The sequence below is a fragment of the Abramis brama genome (genome assembly GCF_963993115.1).
Source record: "Abramis brama genome assembly, chromosome: 1".
Taxonomy (NCBI): Eukaryota; Metazoa; Chordata; class Actinopteri; order Cypriniformes; family Leuciscidae; genus Abramis; species Abramis brama.
Genome location: NC_139963.1, coordinates 67,762,318 through 67,786,679, shown reverse-complemented (window position 1 = coordinate 67,786,679; position 24,362 = coordinate 67,762,318). Strand labels below are relative to the sequence as shown.

Here is a 24,362-nt window from a genome sequence, read left to right as displayed (position 1 = left end):
TTAGCAAATAAATTAAGCATTTATTTTTATATAAGCAGTGCATTTCTATTCATACAGTATCAAATATTATTATAGGATTTACTCTTTCCACATCTATACAACAATAAGAATGCGTTTCAGCATGTACTTACATTTGAATTCTGCTTGGAGACAAGGCGTAACTAGCATGAAGAGCAACAGTAGTGGTGGAACAGATTCCACAATTAAAGATCCTAAAATAAGAGAATACGTCTATTATTTTCCCATTAAAAAAAGAAAAGTCAATAACATGTAGCTAAAATACATAGGATTGCTCTGAAGATCTTAAACATAAATGTTAAACTACTGAAATAAGAGTCTAGTGGTTTTGTTATGGAGCTCTTAATGACTTAACTCAGTTTTCACATTCATGTCAGCATGTATTTCTACAAGCTGTTCTATGTCGAGCTGAAATTGGCTGAATTATAATCAACTGGATTTTTACACAGAATAAAAGATGGAATTAAACAGGTGGGATTTAAAACTACATGCTGCATAGCACTGTAATGAATTATGAAGGAATCAGTATGCAGGTGTTACCTAGAGAGGGAATTCCAAATGAGTCGATCAAATGGAACAATTGAGACCCAGACAAGATAATATTCCCCACCAAAAAAGCTAAAAAAAGTGAGAGAAAAGTAAGCATGAATGGAAGAATGAATTGTATGATTCCAACTTGGACTGCACTGCACCTGCTCTCTCTCTCTCTCTCTCTCTCTCTCTCTCTCTCTCTCTCTCTCTCTCTCTCTCTCTCTCTCTCTCTCTCTCTCTCTCTCTCTCGTTCTGATTGGTTGTTCATTTTGTAATGTTTAAACACTAATTTCATTTGTGAAAGCTTTCCCAACCACAGTGAGCATTGGCTATCTCAGTCGTACAGCAGTGAGGAACACTAAAGTCTGATGATTGATCAGGCTGAATGTCTGTAAGGTTTAATGTTTGGCTCAGTCACATGTCTATTCTCTTGACACCTGAAAGTCTCATCAATGAACAAAACCATTGTTAATAAACTCATTAACCTAATGAATCTGTGCTTATATATACTTAGCCTGCCACTTTAACAAAGTAAGTGTCGAATCAAATCATGCAGAAACACTTACTGTCACTCAGGCAACTGATACACGACAGCACAACAATTGCAAAGCTGAATCCAGAAGCTACACGAGGTAAGCTGCTTGTGTCATGTGCACTCTTTCTCCAGCCATATGTAAAAAGAACTAGAGGAATAGATAGAAATTAAACGTCACACAAGATAAATGATGTCCTGAGCAACAACAGAACATATCTAAAGATGTATTGAACACACATCGACACTTAAGGGGTTAAATGAAGCCATATTGACTTAATCTGTATCAAAGAAAGTGAAGGTCACCTAATGTACATCATTTTAGTATTTTGGGGTATTTTAGAAAAGGCTACAGTACATGCAGTAAAGTATAAACTATAATAAGGTGTAGTTTTATTATTTTGTATGAGCAATATTTTGAACATTCCACATTTAAATGTTTCTACTTTCTACTATGGCAGATTTCACTGTAATAGATATTCTGAGAAATCACACGTGTCTTTGTAAACAGCAAAAAAAAGAAAGTATTCCTGGGATACTAGACACTGTCTGTCTTTTAATCATTTTGAGTCTTCAGGTTTGACGATGGGATTTTAGAAAAAGAGAGGGAGGGGTGTAGCCTAGAAATCTAGATGCACCCTAGCGGCAGCAAAATGTATTTCGCAGCCAGGGGGGTCTAGCAACTCTCAATAGACCTTCTAGCTGCAAAAACCTAAATTGAGTCAGGCCAATCACGTCGTGTATAGAGTAGACGGGGGCGTCATATTAACATATGACGACAGAGTTGTGACGGCTGCCACTTGAAAACAAAGAATGACGGCTGCTGATGGAGAACAACGGTCTTTCGAATCGGCTTTGGCCGTGACTCGGGAGGACTTGGAGTTAAGTTTTTCTTTGAGAAAAGAGCAAAGAACGGCACTTAAGTCATTCTTAAAAAAAGGAAGATGTGTTTGTCGTTTTGCCGGCCAGATATGGCAAAAGTTGAATCTATCAACTAAGCTCCGCTGTTGGGAAAACGCTCTGGTTGGTTTAAGCGCTGTACTATTGCGTGCAGAGGGAATTTGAAAGACAGCCGTTTATCCCGCCCCTCGGATTAAACCGTGTCTATGGTGAGTTTCCAGACCTAACATCTTGATGTAGGTCTGGCTTGCCAGGCTAGAAGGGGTGAGATTTAATGGCTGAATTCTGGCCAAGTCTAATGAAGTTAAAGCAAAACAGGTAATATTTCATAAAGCACTTTTAATGTCAGAATAATGAGCATAACCTCTGATGTGAAACATTAGGATTTACTCACCTGAATAAACAACGACTGTGAAAACAGTCAATTCACTTGTTATTCTGAAAAACCTGATCCACGGGCCTCTGCCCCGGGTTGCGGGCTTCTCCGGATGGGTGGCGTGGAACTGATCGAGCAGGTTAGGATCAAGTATATCGTCTCTGGGTACCCATGAGTGTTCCTCGGGGCCGTATCCCTCCAAGTCCACGAGGTACTCCAGTAGACCACCACGGCGCCGGGAGTCCAAGATGTCATGTACCTGGTAAGTGGCACCCTCTTCTAGGATGAGTGGAGGGGGAGGTTCCGCCGCTGCGCCAGGCACTGTGGAAACAGAAACAGAGGGATGATGAGGCTTCAGCAAGGAGACGTGGAAGGTAGGATGAATCTTGTGGTGGTAATTGGAGTTGGTAAGTGACAGGGTTGATCTGCTTCACAATGTTGAAGGGACCAATGAACCTAGGACTCAGCTTTCGGCAAGGCAGACGTAACCTGATGTCCCTGGTGGACAGCCAGACCTTCTGACCTGGCTGGTACGTTGGAGCATCGGAGCGGCGAAGGTCGGCTGTCATTCTACGTCTGCGCAGTGCCCGTTGCAGGTGGTGGTAAGCAGAGTCCCAGACCCTCTCGCTCTCTCGGAACCAGTAGTCGACGGCAGGAACATCCGATGGTTCCCCAGACCAGGGGAATAGTGGGGGTTGGTAACCGAGCACGCACTGGAAGGGAGTGAGTCCAGTGGTAGGTTGCCGCAGGGAGTTTTGTGCATACTCGGCCCAACCCAGGAACTGGTTCCAAGAGTCCTGGTGGCCGTGACAAAAGGTACGGAGGAAACGTCCAATCTCCGGTATCTTCCGTTCCATCTACCCGTTCGACTATGGATGATAACCAGAGGAGAGGCTGACGGTCACACCTAGGAGCGAGAAGAAAGCCCTCCATACCTTGGAGATGAAGTGTGGTCCTCTATCTGATATGTCCTGGGGAATTCCATAAACTCTGAATATGGTTTGACATCAGCTCTGCAGTTTGCATGGCGGTGGGAAGTCCTTTCAGGGGAATTAGACGACATGACTCGGAGAATCTTTCGATGATTACTAGAATGCAGGTACAGTGATTGGAGGTAGGTAAGTCAGCTATGAAATCGACTCCTAGGTGTGACCAGGGTCTGTTGGGAACAGGCAGAGGATGAAGCTTACCAGAGGGAAGATGTTGTGGACTCTTCAAGATGGCGCATTCCTTGCAACCTCTGACGTACCTTCTGATGTCCGCTACTGTGTTAGGCCACCAGAAGCGTTCTTTTAGTAGCGAGAGAGTCTTATTGACCCGTGGGTGGCCAGTGCCCAGCGATGTGTGGGAAGTGTGGATGAGAGGAGTGCGCCATGTCCGGGTGATGTAGAGTAATGTAGAGTGGCGATGTACGGCCATACTCCGGGAGTAAATCAGGATATCATCTATACAGACCAAAACAGACTTGTGGAGGAACTCCCGGAGTACCTCATGTATGAAATCCTGGAATACGGAGGGGGCGTTGGCCAATCCATATGGCATAACGAGGTACTCGTAGTGTCCAGTAGGGGTCACCAAGGCCGCCTTCCATTCGTCCCCCTCACGTATCCGGATGAGGTTGTAGGCGCTGCGGAGGTCCAACTTGGAGAAAACAGTGGCACCTTGGAAATGTTCCAGCACAGCGGGGACGAGAGGAAGGGGGTAGCGAAACTTGACAGTGATCCGGTTGAGTGCGCGGTAGTCTATACAGGGCCGCAAGCCTCCGTCCTTCTTAGCCACAAAAAAGAAGCTGGAAGCAGCAGGGGAAGTAGACGGGCGGATGTAACCTTGATCCAGAGCCTCTTTGATGTATTCCACCATGGCCTTCTCCTCCGGGAGTGACAGCGGGTAGATCTTTCCACGGGGCACTGGCTCACCCTGAAGCTGACCGATGGCATAATCCCATGGTCGGTGTGAAGGCAGTTTGGAGGCTCGCTGGGGGGATAAAACATCACTGAAATGGGCATAACATGGAGGAACGTCCACCGAAAGTTTCTCCACTCGAATTTCTATGGATGTAGAGCAAAGGGGCAGCTCTCTGGCCCGAGGAGTAGCCGGCACCGGAAGTGCAAAGAAACAGTTTGGGAAGCAGCAGTCCCCCCACTTCAGAATTTTGCCGGTCCTCCAGGAGATGATGGGATTGTGCTGCTCCAACCATGGGCACCCCAGAATCACATCAGGGATTCCTCCAGAACCAGCAAATGTTGTTGTTCTACGTGTAGGGCTCCTACTTGAAGCTGTATGGAACCAGCACAGAGACGTACCTGCTTCCAGCTGAGGGGTCTGCTAGTTATCGAGTGAATCTGGTAGATGGACGGCGTGGCGGTAGACTTGAGCTTGAGCTGACGGCAGAGGGCGCCAGAGATGAAGTTGCCTGCTGACCATGAGTCGAGAAGGGCGATGACTGGAATAGTAACATCGGCAGCAGTTAAATTCACAATAGTAGAGAGTGGTTTCAAGTTATCAAACGTGGGAAATATAGCATTCACCATGGAACGAGGAGGACGAATGGGACATTTAGGGATGAAGTGCGCAGAGGAACCACAATATAGACACAGACTCTGGGTCAGCCGTCTATGTCGTTCAGCGCGAGTCAACCATGCGCCATCTATCTGGATGGGTTCATAGGCAGGTTCTGGAGGGCTGATGGACTCAGGTCGACGGAGGGATGGAAGAGAGAGTAGCGGGTCCTGGTGCTCCTCGAGACATGACTGCATACGAGTGGCGAAGCGGGTGGAGAGTTGGATGAAGCGTTCTAGCCCGATGGAATCCTCGTAGGCAGCAAGATGCAATCGCACGCGAGGGTTCAGACCCTGACGATATGTGGTGAGCAGGGCTTGTTCATTCCATCCGCTAGCGGCAGCTAGTGTACGGATTTGCAGGGCATATTCACTCACAGACAATGAACCTTGCCTTAACTGGTACAGTTGCTCTCCAATCGATGAATCCCAGGTGGGCGTCCCGAAAACTTCCCTGAAGTGAGGGAAGAAACTGGAGAGAGATTGGATTATGGAACTCTTCTGGGACCAGAGTGATTCGGCCCAGCGCAGCGCTTTGCTATTCAACTGTGATATTACGAACGCAACCTTAGCAAGGTAATTCGGATACAGGTGTGGTTGCATCTCCAAGACCAGTGAGCATTGTTGGATGATCCCATTGCAATCCTCCACCGATCCTGAGAAGGGTGTCGGTCAGGCCATGGGACTGGCAAGCACTGGTGGTGAAGTCGTGACGACAGTGTCGCTGTGGACGGTGCTAGTGGAACGGAAGGTAGTGCCTGACGAGGTCCTGGAAGGGATCCGGGGTGCTCATGCTGGTGTTCGTCGGTTTTCCTTAGTTTTTTCTTTACTTTGTGGTCCGGTATTCTGTTACAAGACAGAAGGAACAGACACAAGGATGCAGGTAATGGAATGTTTATTTGAACAACCAGGTGAGAGATCGGCAGTGCAGGTGAAGGAACGTGGGTGAGTAAAGATCCAGACAATTAAACTTGAATGATACAGTTCGTATTCTTGCAGATGGAGATCGGATGAAGATACACTGAAATAGCAGAGACTCAGGAGAATAAACTGGAGACGAGGAGCAACGAAGAAGACTCGGAGATAACACAAGGAAACTGGTAAGTAGATTAGCAGTCCTAATGGTAAGCACAGCATTAGCGTCTTGATGCAAACGATACCGGACAAAGACTGTGAGTGACAGTGAGGCTTAAATGCCGGGGGTGATTATAGTACAAATGATGTGCAGGTGTGTGATGTGCAGGTGTGTGATCAGTACTCAGGAGAGGGAGTGCGCTTTGATAGTGTGAGGGTGGAGCCTGGCGTGGCTGTGACAATTGTCATGCTATGTTTTTTTGTTGCCATCAATTTGCATTTACTGATCCCCTTAACAAAAATAATAATAATAAAGAACTTTAAATTCTAACATACCTTTGAGATACTTTAAATAAGACAAAGCCCAAATCAACATAACAGGTCTCAGAATATACAGAGCAGAGCAAGGGATGGTCTCATGGAGAAATCCTGGAACAGAATATTAATTGACAGGTATTAAACAATATTGATCAAATAAAACAATTTAAGTCCCATCACAAAAAAAATGTTGTAATTTTGTACAAAATTACAAAAAAGACTAATAAAATCTGCCACATGCTTTATAGTGCTATACTGTATACTCCTAAACTTACCTTCAGTGAGACCCCAGAGGATGAAGGCGAAGAACATACAGACATTTGGAAAAAAGACCAGAGAAAGCTGAAGATTCCAGATTGTTCTGCTGTTGACTGGAGAGAAGATGCAGAATAATCACAGTTAAATGAGCAAAACACTGTGACAGTTAATCCCAAGATTAATGCAGTTAATTAATACAGTTTTATTAATACAAGATTAATAAAACTAATATGAATAATAATTCAGATTAATATTAATACAAGATCAATACAGTTAATCGCAAGAAATAAAAAGGTTTTCCTTCCAAACACACCTGTGTTTTTTGATCTGCAGTAGATCAGACAGCAGAGCAGAAGTACTGCTCCAAATCCAGCAACAAAACAGAAACACAACACAGTTATGTGCCAAGAAGAGAAACCTGTGAAACACAGACATCCGTCATAACATTTACAACTGTGAGGCCTCCTTCGGTCGTTTGTCGACCATGGATATTTGCACCCTAAGAGTTTGTAGTGTTACGGCTAAAACAGCATCGTCGGTGGCTGGTGAGACCAATGCGGGAGTGACAGTCTCTGCTGCACAAAGTGCAGATGTAGTTGGTCGAGGGTGGATGTCCATGTGCGCGTCTCTTCCGACTGGTTCTCCTCTCCTCTGCTAGCTTCAGGATCTTCTCCTCACCTGTATTTAGCTGTTTCTTGAGCAGCCAGCACCAGCTGCTGCGGTTAGCTGCAATGTCCTCCCAGATCTCTGTATTGATGTCCAGTGCTTTCATATCGCGCTTACAGACATCTTTATATCTCAACTGGGGGCGACCTTGGGGTCTTTTGCTGTATGCGAGTTCACCATAGAGGATGTCCTTGGGGATCAGCCCATCTTCCATACGGCGCACGTGGCCAAGCCAGCGCAGTCTGCGTTGTCTGAGCAGCGTGTACATGGTGGGGAGGCCGGCACGGACAAGAACCTGGGTGTTGGGCACTTTGTCGTTCCAGCTGATGCCAAGGATGCGGCGTAGACATCGCATGTGGTAACAGTTTAGCTTCTGCTCTTGCTTGGCATATGTTGTCCAGGATTCACTCCCATACAGGAGGGTGCTGACTATGCAGGCTTTGTACACTGCCATCTTGGTTTGGGTGGTCAGCTTGGGATTTTCCCAGACGCGAGTGGTCAGTCGTCCTAGGGTGGTTGTGGCCTTGCCGATGCGTTTGTTGATTTCGGCATCTAAGGACAGGTTGTCACTGATGGTGGAACCCAGATAGGTGAACTGTTGGACTACTTCAAGTTCGTAATTGTCGATGGTGATGACAGGTAATGTGTCCACATCTTGGCCCAGCACGTTGGTCTTCTTCAGGTTGATGGTTAGACCGAAGTCTTTGCAGGCCTGGGAGAATCTGTCCATCAGACACTGTAGATCTTGTTCAGTGTGAGAGCTGACTGCTGCGTCATCGGCAAAGAGCATGTCTCTAATGATGATCTCACGCACCTTTGTTTTTGCTCTGAGTCTTGCGATGTTATAGAGTCTGCCGTCTGATCTTGTATGCATGTACACCCCTTCGGTTGAATTCCCAAAAGCATGTTTTAGAAGAAGGGAGAAGAAAATTCCGAAGAGGGTTGGCGCAAGGACACAACCTTGCTTCACACCGCTTTTGATGTCAAATGGTTCAGACATGCTGCCATCGTACTGGATGGTTGCCTTCATACCGTCGTGAAAAGATCTGATCATGCTGTGAAGCTTCGGGGGGCATCCGATCTTCAGGAGGATGTTGAAGAGCCCATCCCGGCTTACTAGGTCGAAGGCCTTGGTTAGGTCTATGAAGGCGACGTAAAGGGGCTTCTTCTGTTCCCTACACTTCTCCTGTAGTTGGCGAAGGGAGAAGATCATGTCCATTGTAGAACGTTCTACTCGAAAGCCACATTGGGACTCGGGATATACACGTTCTGCCAGCTGTTGAAGACGCACTAACAGCACTCTTGCATACAGTTTGCCCACGATGCACAAGAGGGAGATGCCTCTGTAGTTGTTGCAATCACTCCTGTCACCTTTGTTTTTGTACAGGGTGATGATTTTGGCGTCTCTCATGTCTTGTGGAACACCGCCTTCACTCCAACATTGACAAAAGATGTTAAATAGAGGCTGCAAAAGTGTGGTCTTGCAGTGCCTGATCAGGTCTGGAGGGATGCCATCATTCCCAGGAGCTTTGCCACAGGCTAAGCTGTTGATGGCCTTGCTGAGTTCTGCCAATGTTGGTTCAGCATCTAACTCCTCCATGATGGGCAGAGGATCGATGACATCCAGTGCTGAGCTGACAACAATGTTCTCTCTGGAGTAGAGCTCTGAATAGTGTTCCACCCATCTCTCTATCTGCTTGGTTTTGTCGGTGATCACCTTTCCGCAGCTGGTTTTCAGGGGTGCAGTTTTGCTCTGGGTTGGTCCGAGAGCTTTCTTGATGCCCTCGTACATGCCCCTGACGTTACCTGTTACTGCTGCATTCTGTATGTTATGACTGAGCTCCTGCCAGTACTCGTTGGCACATCTTCTTGCTGTCTGCTGTACTTTGCTCCTGGCTGATCTAAGTGCTTGAAGGTTTTTTCCACCTGGTGAGCGTTTATATTCAGCAAAGGCAGCACGCTTTGCTTCAATAACAGGGGTCAACTCCGCAGACTTGGCATCAAACCAGTCGCAGTTCTTGAAGGGCTTTCTCCCATAGGTAGCAAGAGCTGATTTCTGAATTGCCTCACGCAGGTGGTTCCATGATGTAGATGCGGTGTTACATGGGTAGCCTGCAGACAGAGCATCTTCAAGAGACTTTGTGAATTCCTCAAGCTTCTCTGGATGTTGCATCTTAGTCGTGTCAATGCGTGGCTTCCCGGCTTGTTTGGAACGGTGGAGTTTCTTTGGTAGCAGCTTGATCTTGCAGCATACCAGTGAGTGATCAGAGTCGCAGTCAGCACTATGGTATGAGCGGGCGAGAAGCACATGCTTGAGGCTTGTACGTCTGACGATGACCATGTCGAGCTGGTGCCAATGCTTGGATCGAGGGTGGCGCCATGACACTCTGTGTTGTGGCTTCGTCTGGAAATAGGAGTTGGTCACGCAGAGGCCGTGATAAGAGCAAAGCTCCAACAGCCGCTGTCCGTTTTCGTTAATCTTGCCAACTCCAAAGGAACCCAAGCAAGAAGGCCAAGAATTATGGTCTGCACCTACTCTGGCGTTGAAGTCGCCAAGGAGGACGAGGTGTTCGCTGCTATGGATGTTCTTGATGGCGTCATTCAGGTTGGTGTAGAACTCATCTTTTGCCTCAGGTGTAGAGGTCAAGGTTGGGGCATAGGCGCTGATGAGTGTAACTGGTCCCTCAGATGTATAAAGGCGGAGAGTCAGCAGGCGTTCTGACCCCTTGTCACATGGTTCGATCATCTTCAGCAAGGTGTTCCTCACTGCAAACCCTACTCCGTGCTCTCTGCGTTCCTCAGCACTTTTGCCTTGCCAAAAGAAGGTATAATCCTTCTCCCTCAAAGATCCTGATTCCGCCAGGCGTGTTTCTTGCAGAGCGGCTATATCTACCTTCAGTCTCAGTAGCTCGTTGTTAATGATCGCTGTCTTTCTTGCGTCCCTGATGTTCAGGAGGTTGTCAAGTCCAGTTGTCATGGTGCGGACGTTCCAGCATCCCAGATTAAGAACTGGTATCTTCTTGTTTCTTTTTCTTTTATTTTTGCTTGGTGCAGAAATTGCGGTCTGCTTGTCGGATTTCCTTATCCCCATGCACCCAATGAGGAAGGCAGACCGTGGCGGGACAGCACCTTACTGGCTGGGGACTGCCCAGCTTAAGGCGGGCGGTAGCTGTCCAATGAGATACAAAGATCTCTCCCACCGTCGGAAGCAACCCCTGGCGCCACACTCTACGCCAATCAAGCATTGTAGCTTATAACCGGTAAACTGCTGCTTCCCGTGTTGTTTCGACACTGTAAAGCGAAGCTGGAGTGTCCTCTCCAGGGCACAAGCCAGGGCAAGGTAATATGGAAGACCGGCTGTTGCCCAAGTAGCAGGTCCCCCCTTCTCCACGGCACTGGTTGATCCAACGGAGCGGCAGAGCCGATACAGTTCGGGACCAGCACCGTCGCAGGAGTTGCCAAAGTGAGATTGCGTACAACCACACGCTGCCTATGGGACTCCAGCTCCAGATTTTTCCTCAAGGTTTACTCCTGAAGTCTTTTCCCAAAAAGAGATGTGGCCGCAAGACAGCGGAGGTTTTTGACAGAGTTTACCTTCTCTGCATGAGGCAGGTGGCACTGGGTTACATGGTTACCAGTGGCAGGTATAACCTGACCTGACCTTAGCCGGGGGCTAAACTTTACACTGGATTCAAATACTTTATATAAAACTTCACTATATTGAGTAAAACCAGTGCAATTTCAAACTTTAAAAGAACTCAGAGCACTTGCAGTTACTGCTAGCTCACAATATCACACACAAGTCAAATCAAATCCAATAAGTTAAGCTAACTCATAACATTTAGGAGACCTGTAAGATCCATTTCTGTGACAATCAGATTTTAAAAATCGATGGTAGCAAATTGACTCACACAGACATCAAGAATCAGCATATGAATCTCAACAATGGTGACCATTCAAAATTGATTCATGCCGCAATGCATGCTGGGAGCCACGGATAAGTTTTGTATTATGCTAGTACCCAGAATGCAATTGCAGCATGAATCCTTCTTTAATGGTCACCATTGTTGAGATTCGTATGCTGATTCTTGATGTCTGTGTGAGTCTCAGTAATCCCATAGATGAAAATGTTCTCACGATGTTGCCGATTTTATCAGAGATTAGACACTGAATGAGATCTGTGAATCAGGTCACTAAATGATGATTGTCATCATCAAAACTTAACCATAAACACCTGATCTTATTTTGTCTTGACTTTTGTGCTATAACAGAAGTGTTTTATAAACACATGGTTACAGTAGACAGAGAAAATCCAATTATCTTGCTGGGATCTAGAAATGTTCTATAACTCATTCAGTTTGAGTTCTGTTTCAGTCATTGTGTCCACATAACATTCTGTAATATTTGAGTACAGAACTTTTTTTATTTAGTAAATATAACTGTTAGGTTTTACAGTTTAATGACGCTTTTATGGCATTGCGATCTCATGCTAATTTAGCTGTTAAATTAAATCTGACACCAAGTGTACAAAAATGTAAATACTTTTCGCTAAAAGTGTAAATATAGCTAAAATACCACAGTGTTTACCATAGCCTTTGAAGAAGGTTGGTGTTAACAGACTGCATTATTTATTTGCCATGTTTTGTCGACTCACCCAGTTGCTCCAGCTCTACAGTTGCCCTGGCTGAAAGTACTCCAGCAAACACTTCACACATGTAAACTCCTTTATCCTCAGTTCTGACACTCTTCAGTCTGAGAGAGAAGTTTCCTTTGGGGATTTCAGCAGTGAAGAACTCAACTCTGTCTGTGTATTGTTCATCTGATGAATCTGGTAAAGCTTCATTGTTTTGATAGAGCAGAACTGGAATATCTTCATCTGTTCTTTTCCATGAAACCTCCTCAATGTGTTCAGGTTTGATGTGAGAGTCTACAGAGCAGTTCAGAATGACATCCTCACCCACATATGCAGATGTGGAGCGACTCGATCCTGATACCAGCAGACTCTCTGAAAGAATAATGGTTTAAACATAAAATACATAAAATGCCATTTGATTGAAATTTTCTCCACAATTCAAGTGTCTCTCACTCACCAACAGCTTTTATATGAACCACAGTGTCATCAGACTCATGCTGACTGTAAACTTTACACGTGTAATTTCCCTCATCTTCAGCTGTCAGATCATCCAGACGGAGGGAGAAGTTTCCATGTTGAATCTGATCAGTAAGGAAATGAGCTCTATCATGATAATCCTGCAGCTGGACCTCTGCTCGACTCTCACCATCTAGAAACAGATGAACTAAAGTCTCTGATTCTGTTCTTCTCCATTCCACCTCCAGATCCTCCATTAGTAAAGGTTCATCAACATAACAGGGCAGAACCACTGAAGATCCCAGAGGAGCAACCAGAGGACCAGAGGGACCGTGCACAGTGAAGCCTAGAAATAATAGATGAACTGATAGCTTCAATAAATGAGAAAGAAAAACTCGAAAGCTATTTTCGCGTATCAATGTAAAGTGATCATACATACCATCAGCGGATACCAGGAGTATTGCTATGACAATAAACATAATGTATTTTACAAACACAAAAAAGAGCTATAAAACATAATATCTGTATCATGACCATACGAGTTTTTGTCCGCAGTCTTTCACACGAGGCCACGTCTAAACTTCTGCTTTCGCTTTTAGCTTACTTTCGCTTTCTTAAATTAAGCGCGCCAGATTCAAGGACAAGCGTCACTTTCGGTTGGCTCTTTATCGGTTTCTGTTGAACAATAACAACTAACATCACACACACACACACACACACACACACACACACACACACACACACACACACACACACACACACACAAAGAAATGGTAATATGAATGAATGCGTGTTTAACAGACACAGTGAAGTTCCTCTTGTTGTTTCTGTATATCCAGGTTTCAAATTTAGTTTTTTTTTATTTAATTTTTAATTTTTCCATGTCCTTTTTTGCTTGGGGCCCCTAAATTCCTTCAAATGGCCCTGGGGACTCCTAAACTTCAGTGCAGTTATCTCTTAACATTAAAATTTAAATCCGTTCAATAAAACAATGTTCTTTGTACAATGTATGTATTTGTACATCAAATGCTGCAATAATATTGTTAAAATGTGTTAAGAATATTTTCTATTTAAAGCAATCTTTGTCGTCCCACTTTAGAAAAGGTTGTTTCAAAAGTGGGACAGCATGTTTTGACTAATGTGGGACAGTCTAAAATAGGAACATGTGCATTAAGAAAGTTAAATGCCATACATGTATTTATGATAAAATGCTGGGCTTGTAATGCAGCAATATTATTTTTTTAAGATCAGGTTCAAAACTTTGGACTAAGGGACAGTAGCATACTGGAGTAGCAAGGGCTGCTTATTTTTTGTCATGAAGGTTTATTTTTTTATTTTTTTATTTTTTTTTGCATTACAATTTGCTTAATGCATGCTTTTGAAAATGCATGTCCTAAACTCCATGTGAAGAGTATCCTACAGAAGCTAAACAAGTTGATAACAGTTCTTAAGACATTTCATGTTCTAAAGTTTAATTTATTTTAATATTTGACTTCCATTGCATGGTTATTATTGTTGCTGACAAAAATCTGAACACTTTAATTTCTACAAGTTGAATTGAGCACTAATATACAATTTATTTTTTCATTGAATTGTTATTTTTTTTCTGAAGTATTTACTTCACAACAGAATAATTTTTATCAGTGTATTTGATGATTGATCTCGTAATGTTGGCAGAAAACATTCTTTGAATGTTCTTTAAATATTAAGAATCACTAACTTTCTGACTCAATAAAAATGGCATTAGATGATACATAGAGAAATCCCCTGAGTTTGAATAACAGTCCAAATGACAATGATGTATGACTTTCTCAGATTAAAAAAAAAAGTTATGCAGAGAACATTGATGACACACAGATTAAGTGCTGGAAGTCATTTCTCCCTCCACTGGGGTCATTGGATTTGTGGGATTTGACCTCGGAACACACAGACCCCTTCTGATTGGCTGACATGCATCTTATGTAACATGAGTACACTTATTATGCAATATCCAGCAGAAAAACTCAGTTTGCTGTTTGGGACGCAGATTTCCACAGGTTTGACTTTTTACATGTTCATTTATTTGTTATTTCACTGTTATTCAAACTGATGAATTTAAGTTTCTGTTTCATGGTACACTGTGTAGATGTTAGTTATATTGAATTATTTCCAGAACAGAGAGATTCTTGGTTGTCAGAATGTAAGTTTTATTTGTAATATATTTTAAAGTTGTTTTTTTTTACTAAGAAAACACTTTTTTTCCGATGAAGGCTATTTCTTCAGACTTAAAGGAGCTGTATGTAAGAAATGTATTTCAATTAATCATAAAATGGCCCTGATATGTCACTAGACATTAAGAAATCATGTTCATTTCAAATACTTATATCACTGACAACAGTAGTCCGGCCAGGATATTGTCATTTAAAAAGTGAAGTTGCAGCCCTCAACTGATGTTGATGTTGTCATGTTGTGTTTTGGCCTGATGCTCCACCCTCCACCTTTCTACCAATCACAAAGTCAGTAGTGTTTCGGCATCGGGGTTGCCAGCTCTGCTCTAGTTACCACAGCTACGTAGCAGCCTACGTTCCTGCTGGATCCTGCAGCCTATCTGGCAACCTCGAGAAACATGAATGATTATCAGTATTGAAAACATTGTGCTGTTTAATGTTTTTTGTGGATTTACAGGATTCTTTGTTTATAAGGAACAGCATTTTTTAGATTTATATTATTAAATATTTAAGTCTTTACTGTGACTTTTGATCAGAGGTGGAAGTATATGATTCTCACCACTGCAAAGACTATTTTAAGGAAACAAACACTTTTACAAATGAATTTTCCACATCATCAACAGCAGTCCCAACGTGCCAATCCTGAAGCTGCTCTGTATGGTGCAGTTTCTACTTAAGGAAAGTAGTTCTTCTCGGTAACGTAGACGCTCATTCTTCTTGGTCGGCACTTGGAGCTGAGTTGAAGTTGGGTGTCTCATAAAAAAACTCTGATTGTCTGAGCTTGACTCTCCATCTGCAGTAACTGTATGAGAGGTGTCATTAATATCTGTCTGACTGTCTCCGCTGGCTCCAGCCATGTAATATCACTATAATACGTGTGCAACAGGGGAGATGTGCTAGATATGTGCTTTTTAAATATGTGACTGGCATTTGGTGCGACTGGTGTTTGAGGTCTCTTTGGAATCTTATGTAAAAATCATTTATTTATTCATTTTAATTGTTTTTATTGTTATTTTATTTAAACAGTGTAGGCATGTTATCAATTTGTTTATAATCTGTTCTTATAATATTTGGGAAACTCATGAATTCAAACTAATGCTTCTGCTTTATGCATGGTGGTGGTGTTGTTGTTTTCTTAATATATATTTTTATATGGTCTGGAGTCTCTGAAACCACAAACAGAACAAGACTTGTTTTGATGGCTAAAACTCATTTTGATCTCCTTATGATTTTATTTATCAGCCTTGAAGACACCATGATGGGAATTCACCTCACATCTACTTTGCCAATTCTGGCTTTTTTGTTCTTCCAACCGGCAGCGGTGCAAGATGAACTGATCATCTCCACTGACAAAGGCCAGGTCAGAGGACTGAGGCTTCCTGTGCCAAGAGGTTTAGGGCACGTGGGGGCCTTCCTTGGGATCCCTTACGCCAAGCCCCCATTGGACCTGCTTCGATTCAAACGACCAGAGCCCGCTGAAGTGTGGAATGGGATACGAGATGCCACCCAGTACTCCGGATTCATTGTACCCAGGATTCATTGGAGCTGAGATGTGGAATCCCAACACCAAAATTAGTGAAGACTGTCTGTACCTCAATGTCTGGACTCCCTCAATCGAATCTCAGAACCGAACCAAACTCTTAGTCCCAGTTATGGTGTGGATCTATGGTGGAGGCTTTTCCACAGGTACTGCCTCCCTGGATGTGTACGATGGCCGTGTCCTCAGCCACTCGCAACAAGTAGTGGTGGTGTCTATGAACTATAGGGTAGGAGCACTGGGTTTCCTATCTCTACCTGAAAGTGAGAGCATTAAAGGTAATGCTGGTCTATTTGACCAGCGCCTGGCTCTAAACTGGGTGTCAAAAAACATTGCTGCTTTTGGGGGCGATCCATCCTCCGTAACCTTGTTTGGTGTGAGTGCAGGTGCTGGCTCTGTGGGACACCATTTGCTTTCTCAGGGCAGCCATGGCCTGTTCACCCGCGCAATTCTCCAGAGTGGCAGTCCCAATGCCGTGTGGGCGGCCGTGAAGCCAGATCAGGCCTGGAACCATTCTTTGACTCTGGCTCAGCTTCTGAACTGCCCACTTGGACCATCTGTTGATGAAACGGAGGCTTGCTTAAGAGCAGTTGAACCTGAGAAGATTGTCAGCCTTCAATTCAATGTCATTTCTGAGCCCATGATTATAAGTGTGCCCTTTCCACCAACAGTGGACGGAGAATTTCTCGTAGACATGCCTAGTGTCTTAATCCAGTCAGGACGTTTTCTGAAGACAGAAGTTCTTTTGGGATTGAACAAAGATGAAGGGACATATTTCCTTGTATATGGTGCACCTGGATTTGGCATCTATAACCAGAGTCTTATCAATCGAGACCAGTTCCTCACAGGTGTATCCTTGGCCCTTCCTGGTTCAGGTGACATGGCCAGAGAGGCGGCTGCTTTCCAGTATACTGATTGGACAGATGAGCAGAGCCAGCCAAAAAACAGAGATGCCCTAGGCTGGTTGGTGGGCGACCACTATTTTTCATGCCCCATGCTGGATTTTGCCCGTAGGTATGTTGAGAATGGTGGCAGTGCCCGATTGTTCCTCTTTAACCATCGCTCCAGCTTCAACCCCTGGCCTCAATGGATGGGTGTACTGCATGGGGATGAGATCCCATTTGTTTTTGGGATTCCTCTGAACCAGACTTTAGGATTCTCCAAGGAGGAGGAGGCCATGAGCAAGAGGATAATGGAGCATTGGAGCAACTTTGCTCGAAGTGGGTGAGTGTAAATCTGACACACAATCTACTGCATGAGCTTGTATTCTATCCTAATTCACAGTGTTAAATCTGTCTTTATTTACTCACTCTCACATCACTCCAAACACGTATGCCTTTCTTTCCTCCATGCACTGTCAGAAAAAAAAGTGGGAAAATTGTTCCTTTTAGGGGTACAATGTCATGAGAGCAGTGCCCTTAATTGGACAAGTTTGTGCCTTACTTACCCCTAAAATATGGCACATAATGTATGTATGTACCTTTTCGAGTTAAATACGGTACAAAAAATGTCCCTTTAAGGGTTCTATCCGTGTGACAATTGTACAGTAGTACACATTTTCTGATAGTGTGGAAGATAAAAGGAAGCTGTTTTGCCACTGTAGCAGCTGTCAAATCTCATTTGTTCTCTCATACTGTACCAACACAACACGCCAAGACCTCAATAATGTCAAACATCATTGGCTATTGCATGCCTATATCAATTAGGCTTGAAAGTTACCTAGAACATTGTCAGTGAATAACAACATACATTTAGTCTTTACTCTGTTTAACATAAAAACTCTCATGTGACTTGTAGCATCATATGTCTTGTGGTGTACAAAATGTGGAGGCTGTTCTATTCGTCCTTTTTGAAGCATCTAACATGATCTTTTCTCTTTCACTCATAATTCTGCCTTTTTGTTTTCCACAGAACAGAAAAAAAGAATGTTGTAAATTGTCATTCTTGACCAAACTATTATTTTAATTCTGAGAATATCATACTCAAATTTGTGTTTACAAGACAATTTCTTGTAATTTCTTGAAAATTTTAAGACAAAATATTTTTATATATTTACTATAAACGGTTAGGGAATTGTTCATATTTATCTCTCAGAAAAGTAGAAACCAGTGCAGATTTGGAGAAGTTTAATCTATAAAAGCTTCCCAGACAGCAACATAGTGTCGGCCCAGATCCGGGTCACATCTGGTACATCTGGCTTTCACCCATACCTGATGTGGGCCGGATCTGGGCTGACACTATGTTGCTGTCTAGGTTTTATCTGCTCACACATTTTTTTTTCAGTTGATGTGTAAAAAAACTAAACAGATCTTGGTGTTGCTGGCAGGCCAGTGTTGATTTGCATCCTCATTTGTTTGGCATAAATTATGGAGAGGCAAAAACAGCCTTTATTGTGGCTGTGAACAAGTTAAGTTTCTTTCAATTAACACTTCATACACTCTTCAAGCTGGAGGGGAATGACACTATGCCAATATATCAATGAACATGATCAGTAAACAAGATCACAATGGGACACGCTGAAGTTAATCTTTTCCTGAAATGGGCAGATTCGGTTATGAAAAGTATCAGGCAATTTGTTAAATGTCTTGTTTTGAAGACTTTGCTTTGCTGGGATTGTGCATTAAGATTCAAAGCCTCTGGTTGTAAAAGACTACAAGGCGTTCTTTACAAGAGTGCGTAAACGTCATTGAGTAATTGCATTGAATTATTTTTCTTTCTTTTTTGGCTTCAGTTGTTTTGGATTAGAAATGTATTGATGTTACTCGGTACCATACATAACCTGGTCTTTCGGTTGATTTCCTGGCTTGATGTTTCAGGGATCCAAGTGTCGAGGGAGCAGAATGGCCGCCATTCATGCTGGAACATCAGGAGTACGTCACGCTTAACACCGGCCTGTCGCAAACACTCCGGATGCTTAGAGCCCAGCAGTGCAAGTTCTGGGACAGTCTCCTGCCAAAACTGCAGTATTGCAGTAACAGGTGAGAGTCACCGAATAAGAACATCTGCGACCTGGAAAACGACCTGGAAAAAGTTGTCCACGCTTATATTTTTCCCTGTCTAGATTATTGTAGTGCACTTTATGTTGGGACCTGTCAAACGTGTTGCCCACCTGCAGCTGGTACAAAATATGCTTCAAGGTTGTTAACGAATGCTGGGAAAACAGAGCATGTTACTCATTTGTTATCTTTTTTAGGTTGGCTACCAATACAGTTTAAGATAATATTCTGATATATCTTTTAAAAGCACCTCATGGAATGTTTATGGAGTTTATTAAAAAATTCAAGGAATTTCAAGATTCACCTTTCACGTTTTTACACTCAGTGGCACCGAGACGAATGCGAGGGGGAGATTATTCACGACTGCCGGCAGATTTGAAATAATACGGCCACTGTAGGAGTTAAAACGCCCTCGGAATGGGAGGGGCTAAACAAGTAATATTCAGTTGGTAGTCATATACAGTTTCACCGCTAGATGGGAGAAAATCCTACACAGTGTAGCTTTAATGTTTTTAAGGATCGCTTAAAATTTGAGTACATTAGTACATGGATGTTTTTATGTTTTGTCTTATTGTTTTTGTTGCTTTTTATTGTAATGTACAGCACTTTGGAACTACAGTGGTAGCCTGTAAGGTGCTGTATATAACCAAACTAACAAACACACACACACACACATGCACCGCTGCACAAACTCAAATCAAACTCAAATCATGACTGCTGAATGTTTGTCTGGTCTAAATGACTTCTCATTATCAGTATGATATATATATTCATTCTCTCTCTCTCTCTCTCTCTCTCTCTCTCTCTCTCTCTCTCTCTCTCTCTCTCTCTCTCTCTCTGCTGTAGTGAGTAATGATGAAGTGGAAGTCTCAGTTCAACCGCAGACTTTAAACGCTGGACTGGAAGAATCAATTTATCGACTATGCCTCTGCCTGCTTCGGAAAACTTTAGCTTTATACTATACTTTATACTGTAGGATAAATATGTTTGCATCTCCTTTCTAATCATTTCTTTTACACCCTGTTTAGTCATACGCTCATAAGAGATGTGCTGTTTATTATCCATAAGAAGCAACATTGCATATGGTATAATCATGAATGGAGTTGTTTGTCTCTCTATGGATTATTTGTCTCCTTTCTTTTCTATATTGACTTTTTGTTCCATTTGTTGGTTTCAGCCTATGCCCTACACTTGCTATATAATCTATGGCACGAGCACAATAAAGCTGACTATTGAATGAACTACACTTCTGTGTGTGTGTCATTCTTGGTCCCCAGATCTGGTGTTCTTCTCTGCTCTGCATTGATCATTTCATATATAGAAGATGGATCCTAAAGGCAACATGTAAAGATAGAATAATATTGGTGCAAGAATCAAACCTTGAGGTCCCCCCTGCCCCCCAAAGAAGAAGCGATCTGGATGAACCTCCTTCCCCTGTGCTGACAGAGCAAGACATACCAGAGAGATATGATTTGAACCACTCAAGCACATTTCCCTTAAGACCAACCCAGTGTTCCAGACGGTCAATCAATATATCAAGATCCACTATATCGAATGCCATGCTGAGGTCGAGTAAAATCAGAAGAGCATTTTCACCATTATCCAGTGCCAAAAATATGTCATTCAATACTTTCACCAGCACAGTCTCTGTGATTGTTGACTTTGTTCTGATATGCAGTTTTATCTAACACTATAATCTTCACAGCTCAGTGCCTTTCTGATTCCTCCTCGAGGCCTTACAGTATGTGGTTGAGAAATGCTATTTTTTGTAACTCAATCTGTATCTTATCAAGGTACTTGGGTAAGAATATGAGGGGAGTATCACAGAGTTAACCAATAAGATTGTGCATGCTGAGGCTATCATACAAGAATTTCTAACTACTCAAAACAAAATCAAACATTTTTCTTTGTAAGCAGAAACTCTTTTTAGAACCATTCAGGTTGTTTATTCCATTGTGACATTATTTTAAGGACGATTAAGCACTTCGACTTCAAATGTAATTGTTGTAATTGTTTAAAGTAATTGAACATCATGGTAATATTTGTTGTACTACTAGTTTATATAGTAATTACAATCTAATGAGTATCATCGTTTAAAAAATGACAATGACAAAATAACCTCAATAGTAATAGGACATGTTCACATGGACATGTTTTTGTGAGATTTACCTCCTTTATGGCCAAGAAAATAAACTTTGAGTTCCATATTTTTAAACTATTCATTCAATAATTGTGTTTAATGTGGAATATTTTTCATGATTTGCTTGAGGCTTGTTCCTTGTTTTGTTATCAGATAACAAATTATTATAATATTTTTATTAAATGAAAAATTAAAATATTGATCAATATAAATCTGAAAGCGAGCCTGTAGAACACACAACAGCATTGGGTTTTGACTTTGAAACGTGCAGCATTCACATTTAATGCAATCACCTATTTAAGTTTATTAATCACAGGCCACTTTGCGATTCATATATATATATTTTCATCCCCAAGGTTAAGAACTCTTGAAAAGACCTCTTTTCTCATTCCATTTAATATATTTAAGACATTTTATGGATTTAATTTGATAAAACTGAATTTAAGACTTTTTAAAGGAGAACTCCGGTCAATTTTAACATGAGCTCATTTTTTTGTAAATTTGGAGTGCTGTCAGTACAGAGAACAACGACAAAAATCGGTGTTGCCTACACCATGGTATCCTCTTTTTAAAATTTTCACCCTGTTGACTTCAATGGGGCAAGTTTTAAACCTGCTTTTAGCCTCTTAACATCCTTGATGTGTCATTACAAGTGCACAGGTCATGTGAGTGATTCCTTCAGAGTGATCAGGGGTGAATCTGACTGCAGTAGATGTGAAAGATGTGAATAAAAATGATAATAATTCAGCCAGCGCACATACCTGTATTTACATCCTGTTTTCGGTCGAAGTCCATAGTAATCAATTGTCGAGTTTACGCGCGTGATCATAGGCACTAAACCTATGCGCGTGAACTCGACAATCGACTACTATGGACTTCGACCGAAAACAGGATGTAAATACAGGTATGTGCGCTGGCTGAATTATTATCATTTTTATTCACATCTTTCAGGCGTTGGACTATTTTCTTTAATCTTCTTTAAGCGCAAAGGAGCAACTGTGTCTAAAGTGCTGGAAAAGAGAGAGTTAAAAGTTTCTGTTGCAATATCAAGTTCTTCTAAGCTATCCGGGATGCTGAGATGATGAAACTGATTAGGAAGATTATTAATAAAGCAATCTTTAGTGGCAGAAGTGATAGGTCGAACATATTTATAACACGGAGTCGGCTTTGCAGCCTTGGCTAAATGTAATTTACATGAAACTAGATAATGATCTGAGATGTCAATTTCAACGGCATCAACATCTATTCCATGTGATAATATTAGATCTAGAGTATGATTACGATAATGTAGACAACTCCAGTAGAGTTTAGAATGTCTTTAAATGCCAATCCCAAAGCGTCTTTTTCATTATCTATACAGTGTAAGATAATTGTGTGATTCTGACTGGTCAATTTAGCTCAAAGGAATTATTAATTAATTTATAGGGAATTCGAAAGAATCACTTATTACAACCGAGCAAATGACTCGTTCGCGGTTCATTTGAACCGGCTGTAACTATCAGCTCTGCAATATATAAATATCCAAACTATAGTGAAACACTATGGTTAGCAAGGTAACTTAGATCAGCAGTTTAAGACATTAAATGTAGTTGCATGATGTTTGATTATAAGTCCATCGAGAATTGTTTTGGGATGATTTTATGTATTTTTGTAGTCAAAGTCTCAGTCTCTTTGGTTTGAAGTGATTTCAAAACTCTGGGTCATTCAGAGGTCCTTAAGGAGACTGGGGTCTGTTTTGTGTCTGTGTGGAGTCCAGCAGCTTCTCTGCTGTTATCTTGATCGAGCACCAAGCTGTGGCATCTCTGAACCAATCAGACTTTCCAACACTATCAAACGCTGACAACGTTTTCCTTTTAGTTGGGCTCATCTCTTTGAAGCTTGCATAGCCATAAAGTTCTTAGCTGGGGGTTTTCGTTGGTTAGGTAGACTGGCTGGAGCCTGATTTTATGGCTCTGGGGTTGGTGATTTGGTGTCTGGAATGTTGAGTCCTGTGTGGAATTATGTTTGAACAAATTACCCTGAAGATTCATTTGTGTTTTGGTTCGCACTCAATCCTACAACAGTATGTATATTAAAATCACCAACAATTAGTACTTTATCTGCAGCCAGTACTAACTCTGATAGAAAATCAGCAAATTATTTGATAAAGTCTTTATGGTGCCCTGGTGGTCTGTATACAGTAGCCAGCACAAATATTAAACGTGATTTATCATTTACACTAGATAGTGTTACATTTAGCAACAACACTTCAAAAGAATTTCATCCCTTGCATTTTGATTAAACATTCAAATTTCTGCATAAACTTCGACTTCTAGCGTTCATTGGCCATGGTGAGCAGCCAATAGCAGTGTTTCTGATCAATGTTTCTACTATCAATACATATCCCCTTTAAAACCAATGCATGAATACGCAGTTATCTCAGATAACTCAGTCCAGTGAAATCATAAACAACAGGTGTGTTCGAAGAACCCAATTATCCAGATCATGATTAGCCCGATGATATCATCTTGGATGTGTCATTTGATCTTGGATGTTTTAAGAGAGCAGCCAGAAAAATGGAGCGCAACTGGAAGAAAACAAAACCAGACATTTTTCAAATTTCATGGAGAGTGTAGAAGATTTTATTATTTAGAAAATAAGTAATTTAGCTATATATTTGTACATTATTATTTTCTCTGTGTGTGACTTTGGTTTGACTATTGGAAGCCTGAAGAAAGGCATGGAATGTTACCATTCTATTCTGAGAAGTCACATGATACAAGACCTTTACCCAAAATATCTATAGGGTGTGTGTTACCATCTTTGGAAAAGGATCTATCTAAGGATCTAACACACCCGATAAATGAGACTGTCATTATTTATAAGACTGCTAGAGGGCACTTCATTGTAAAACGTAACTATAGGTCGTAATACGCGTAATACCAATGGGGTCGTTTTTTTGGAGGAGGACAGTCTCCTTCTTGCAATTCCTCCTCCTTTTCCCCTTCCCCCTCCCCTCAATTAAAAAAAATGCAGTTTGTACATAATTTATAAAAAGGAGCTGCCTGTAAATTATATGAAACACGTTTACATGTGTTGAATAGTTTACACATCTATAAAATGTGTTAAACATTTTTCAGTAAGTACAGCATTTGCTGACGGCAGCACATATTCAAGGTATGT

At 42.1% G+C, this 24,362-nt stretch overlaps 2 protein-coding genes and 1 pseudogene across 3 annotated transcripts; 1 reads left to right on the top strand and 2 right to left on the bottom strand.

The window, feature by feature from the left end:
* Positions 1 to 93: 93 nt before the first annotated feature.
* Positions 94 to 3,214, bottom strand: LOC311082220 (uncharacterized protein; the record flags this gene model as incomplete). The annotated part of the gene is made up of 5 exons (XM_084112954.1): positions 94 to 212; positions 559 to 636; positions 1,116 to 1,232; positions 2,376 to 2,678; positions 2,881 to 3,214. 5 exons carry the CDS (start codon positions 3,212 to 3,214, stop codon positions 94 to 96), a joined length of 951 nt encoding a protein of 316 aa, XP_083969080.1.
* A 2,946-nt stretch (positions 3,215 to 6,160) lies between these two features.
* On the bottom strand, positions 6,161 to 12,799 carry LOC311082209 (junctional adhesion molecule-like; the record flags this gene model as incomplete). Its single annotated transcript, XM_084112943.1, has 6 exons — positions 6,161 to 6,418; positions 6,583 to 6,678; positions 6,879 to 6,983; positions 11,886 to 12,236; positions 12,322 to 12,666; positions 12,760 to 12,799. 6 exons carry the CDS (start codon positions 12,797 to 12,799, stop codon positions 6,282 to 6,284), a joined length of 1,074 nt encoding a protein of 357 aa, XP_083969069.1. The 3' UTR covers positions 6,161 to 6,281.
* Positions 12,800 to 14,323: 1,524 nt separating this feature from the next.
* Positions 14,324 to 20,291, top strand: LOC311067810 (acetylcholinesterase-like; annotated as a pseudogene). Its single transcript, XR_014609558.1, has 4 exons — positions 14,324 to 14,356; positions 15,770 to 17,288; positions 18,881 to 19,042; positions 19,907 to 20,291. The product of XR_014609558.1 is annotated as an acetylcholinesterase-like (transcript).
* Positions 20,292 to 24,362: the final 4,071 nt, after the last annotated feature.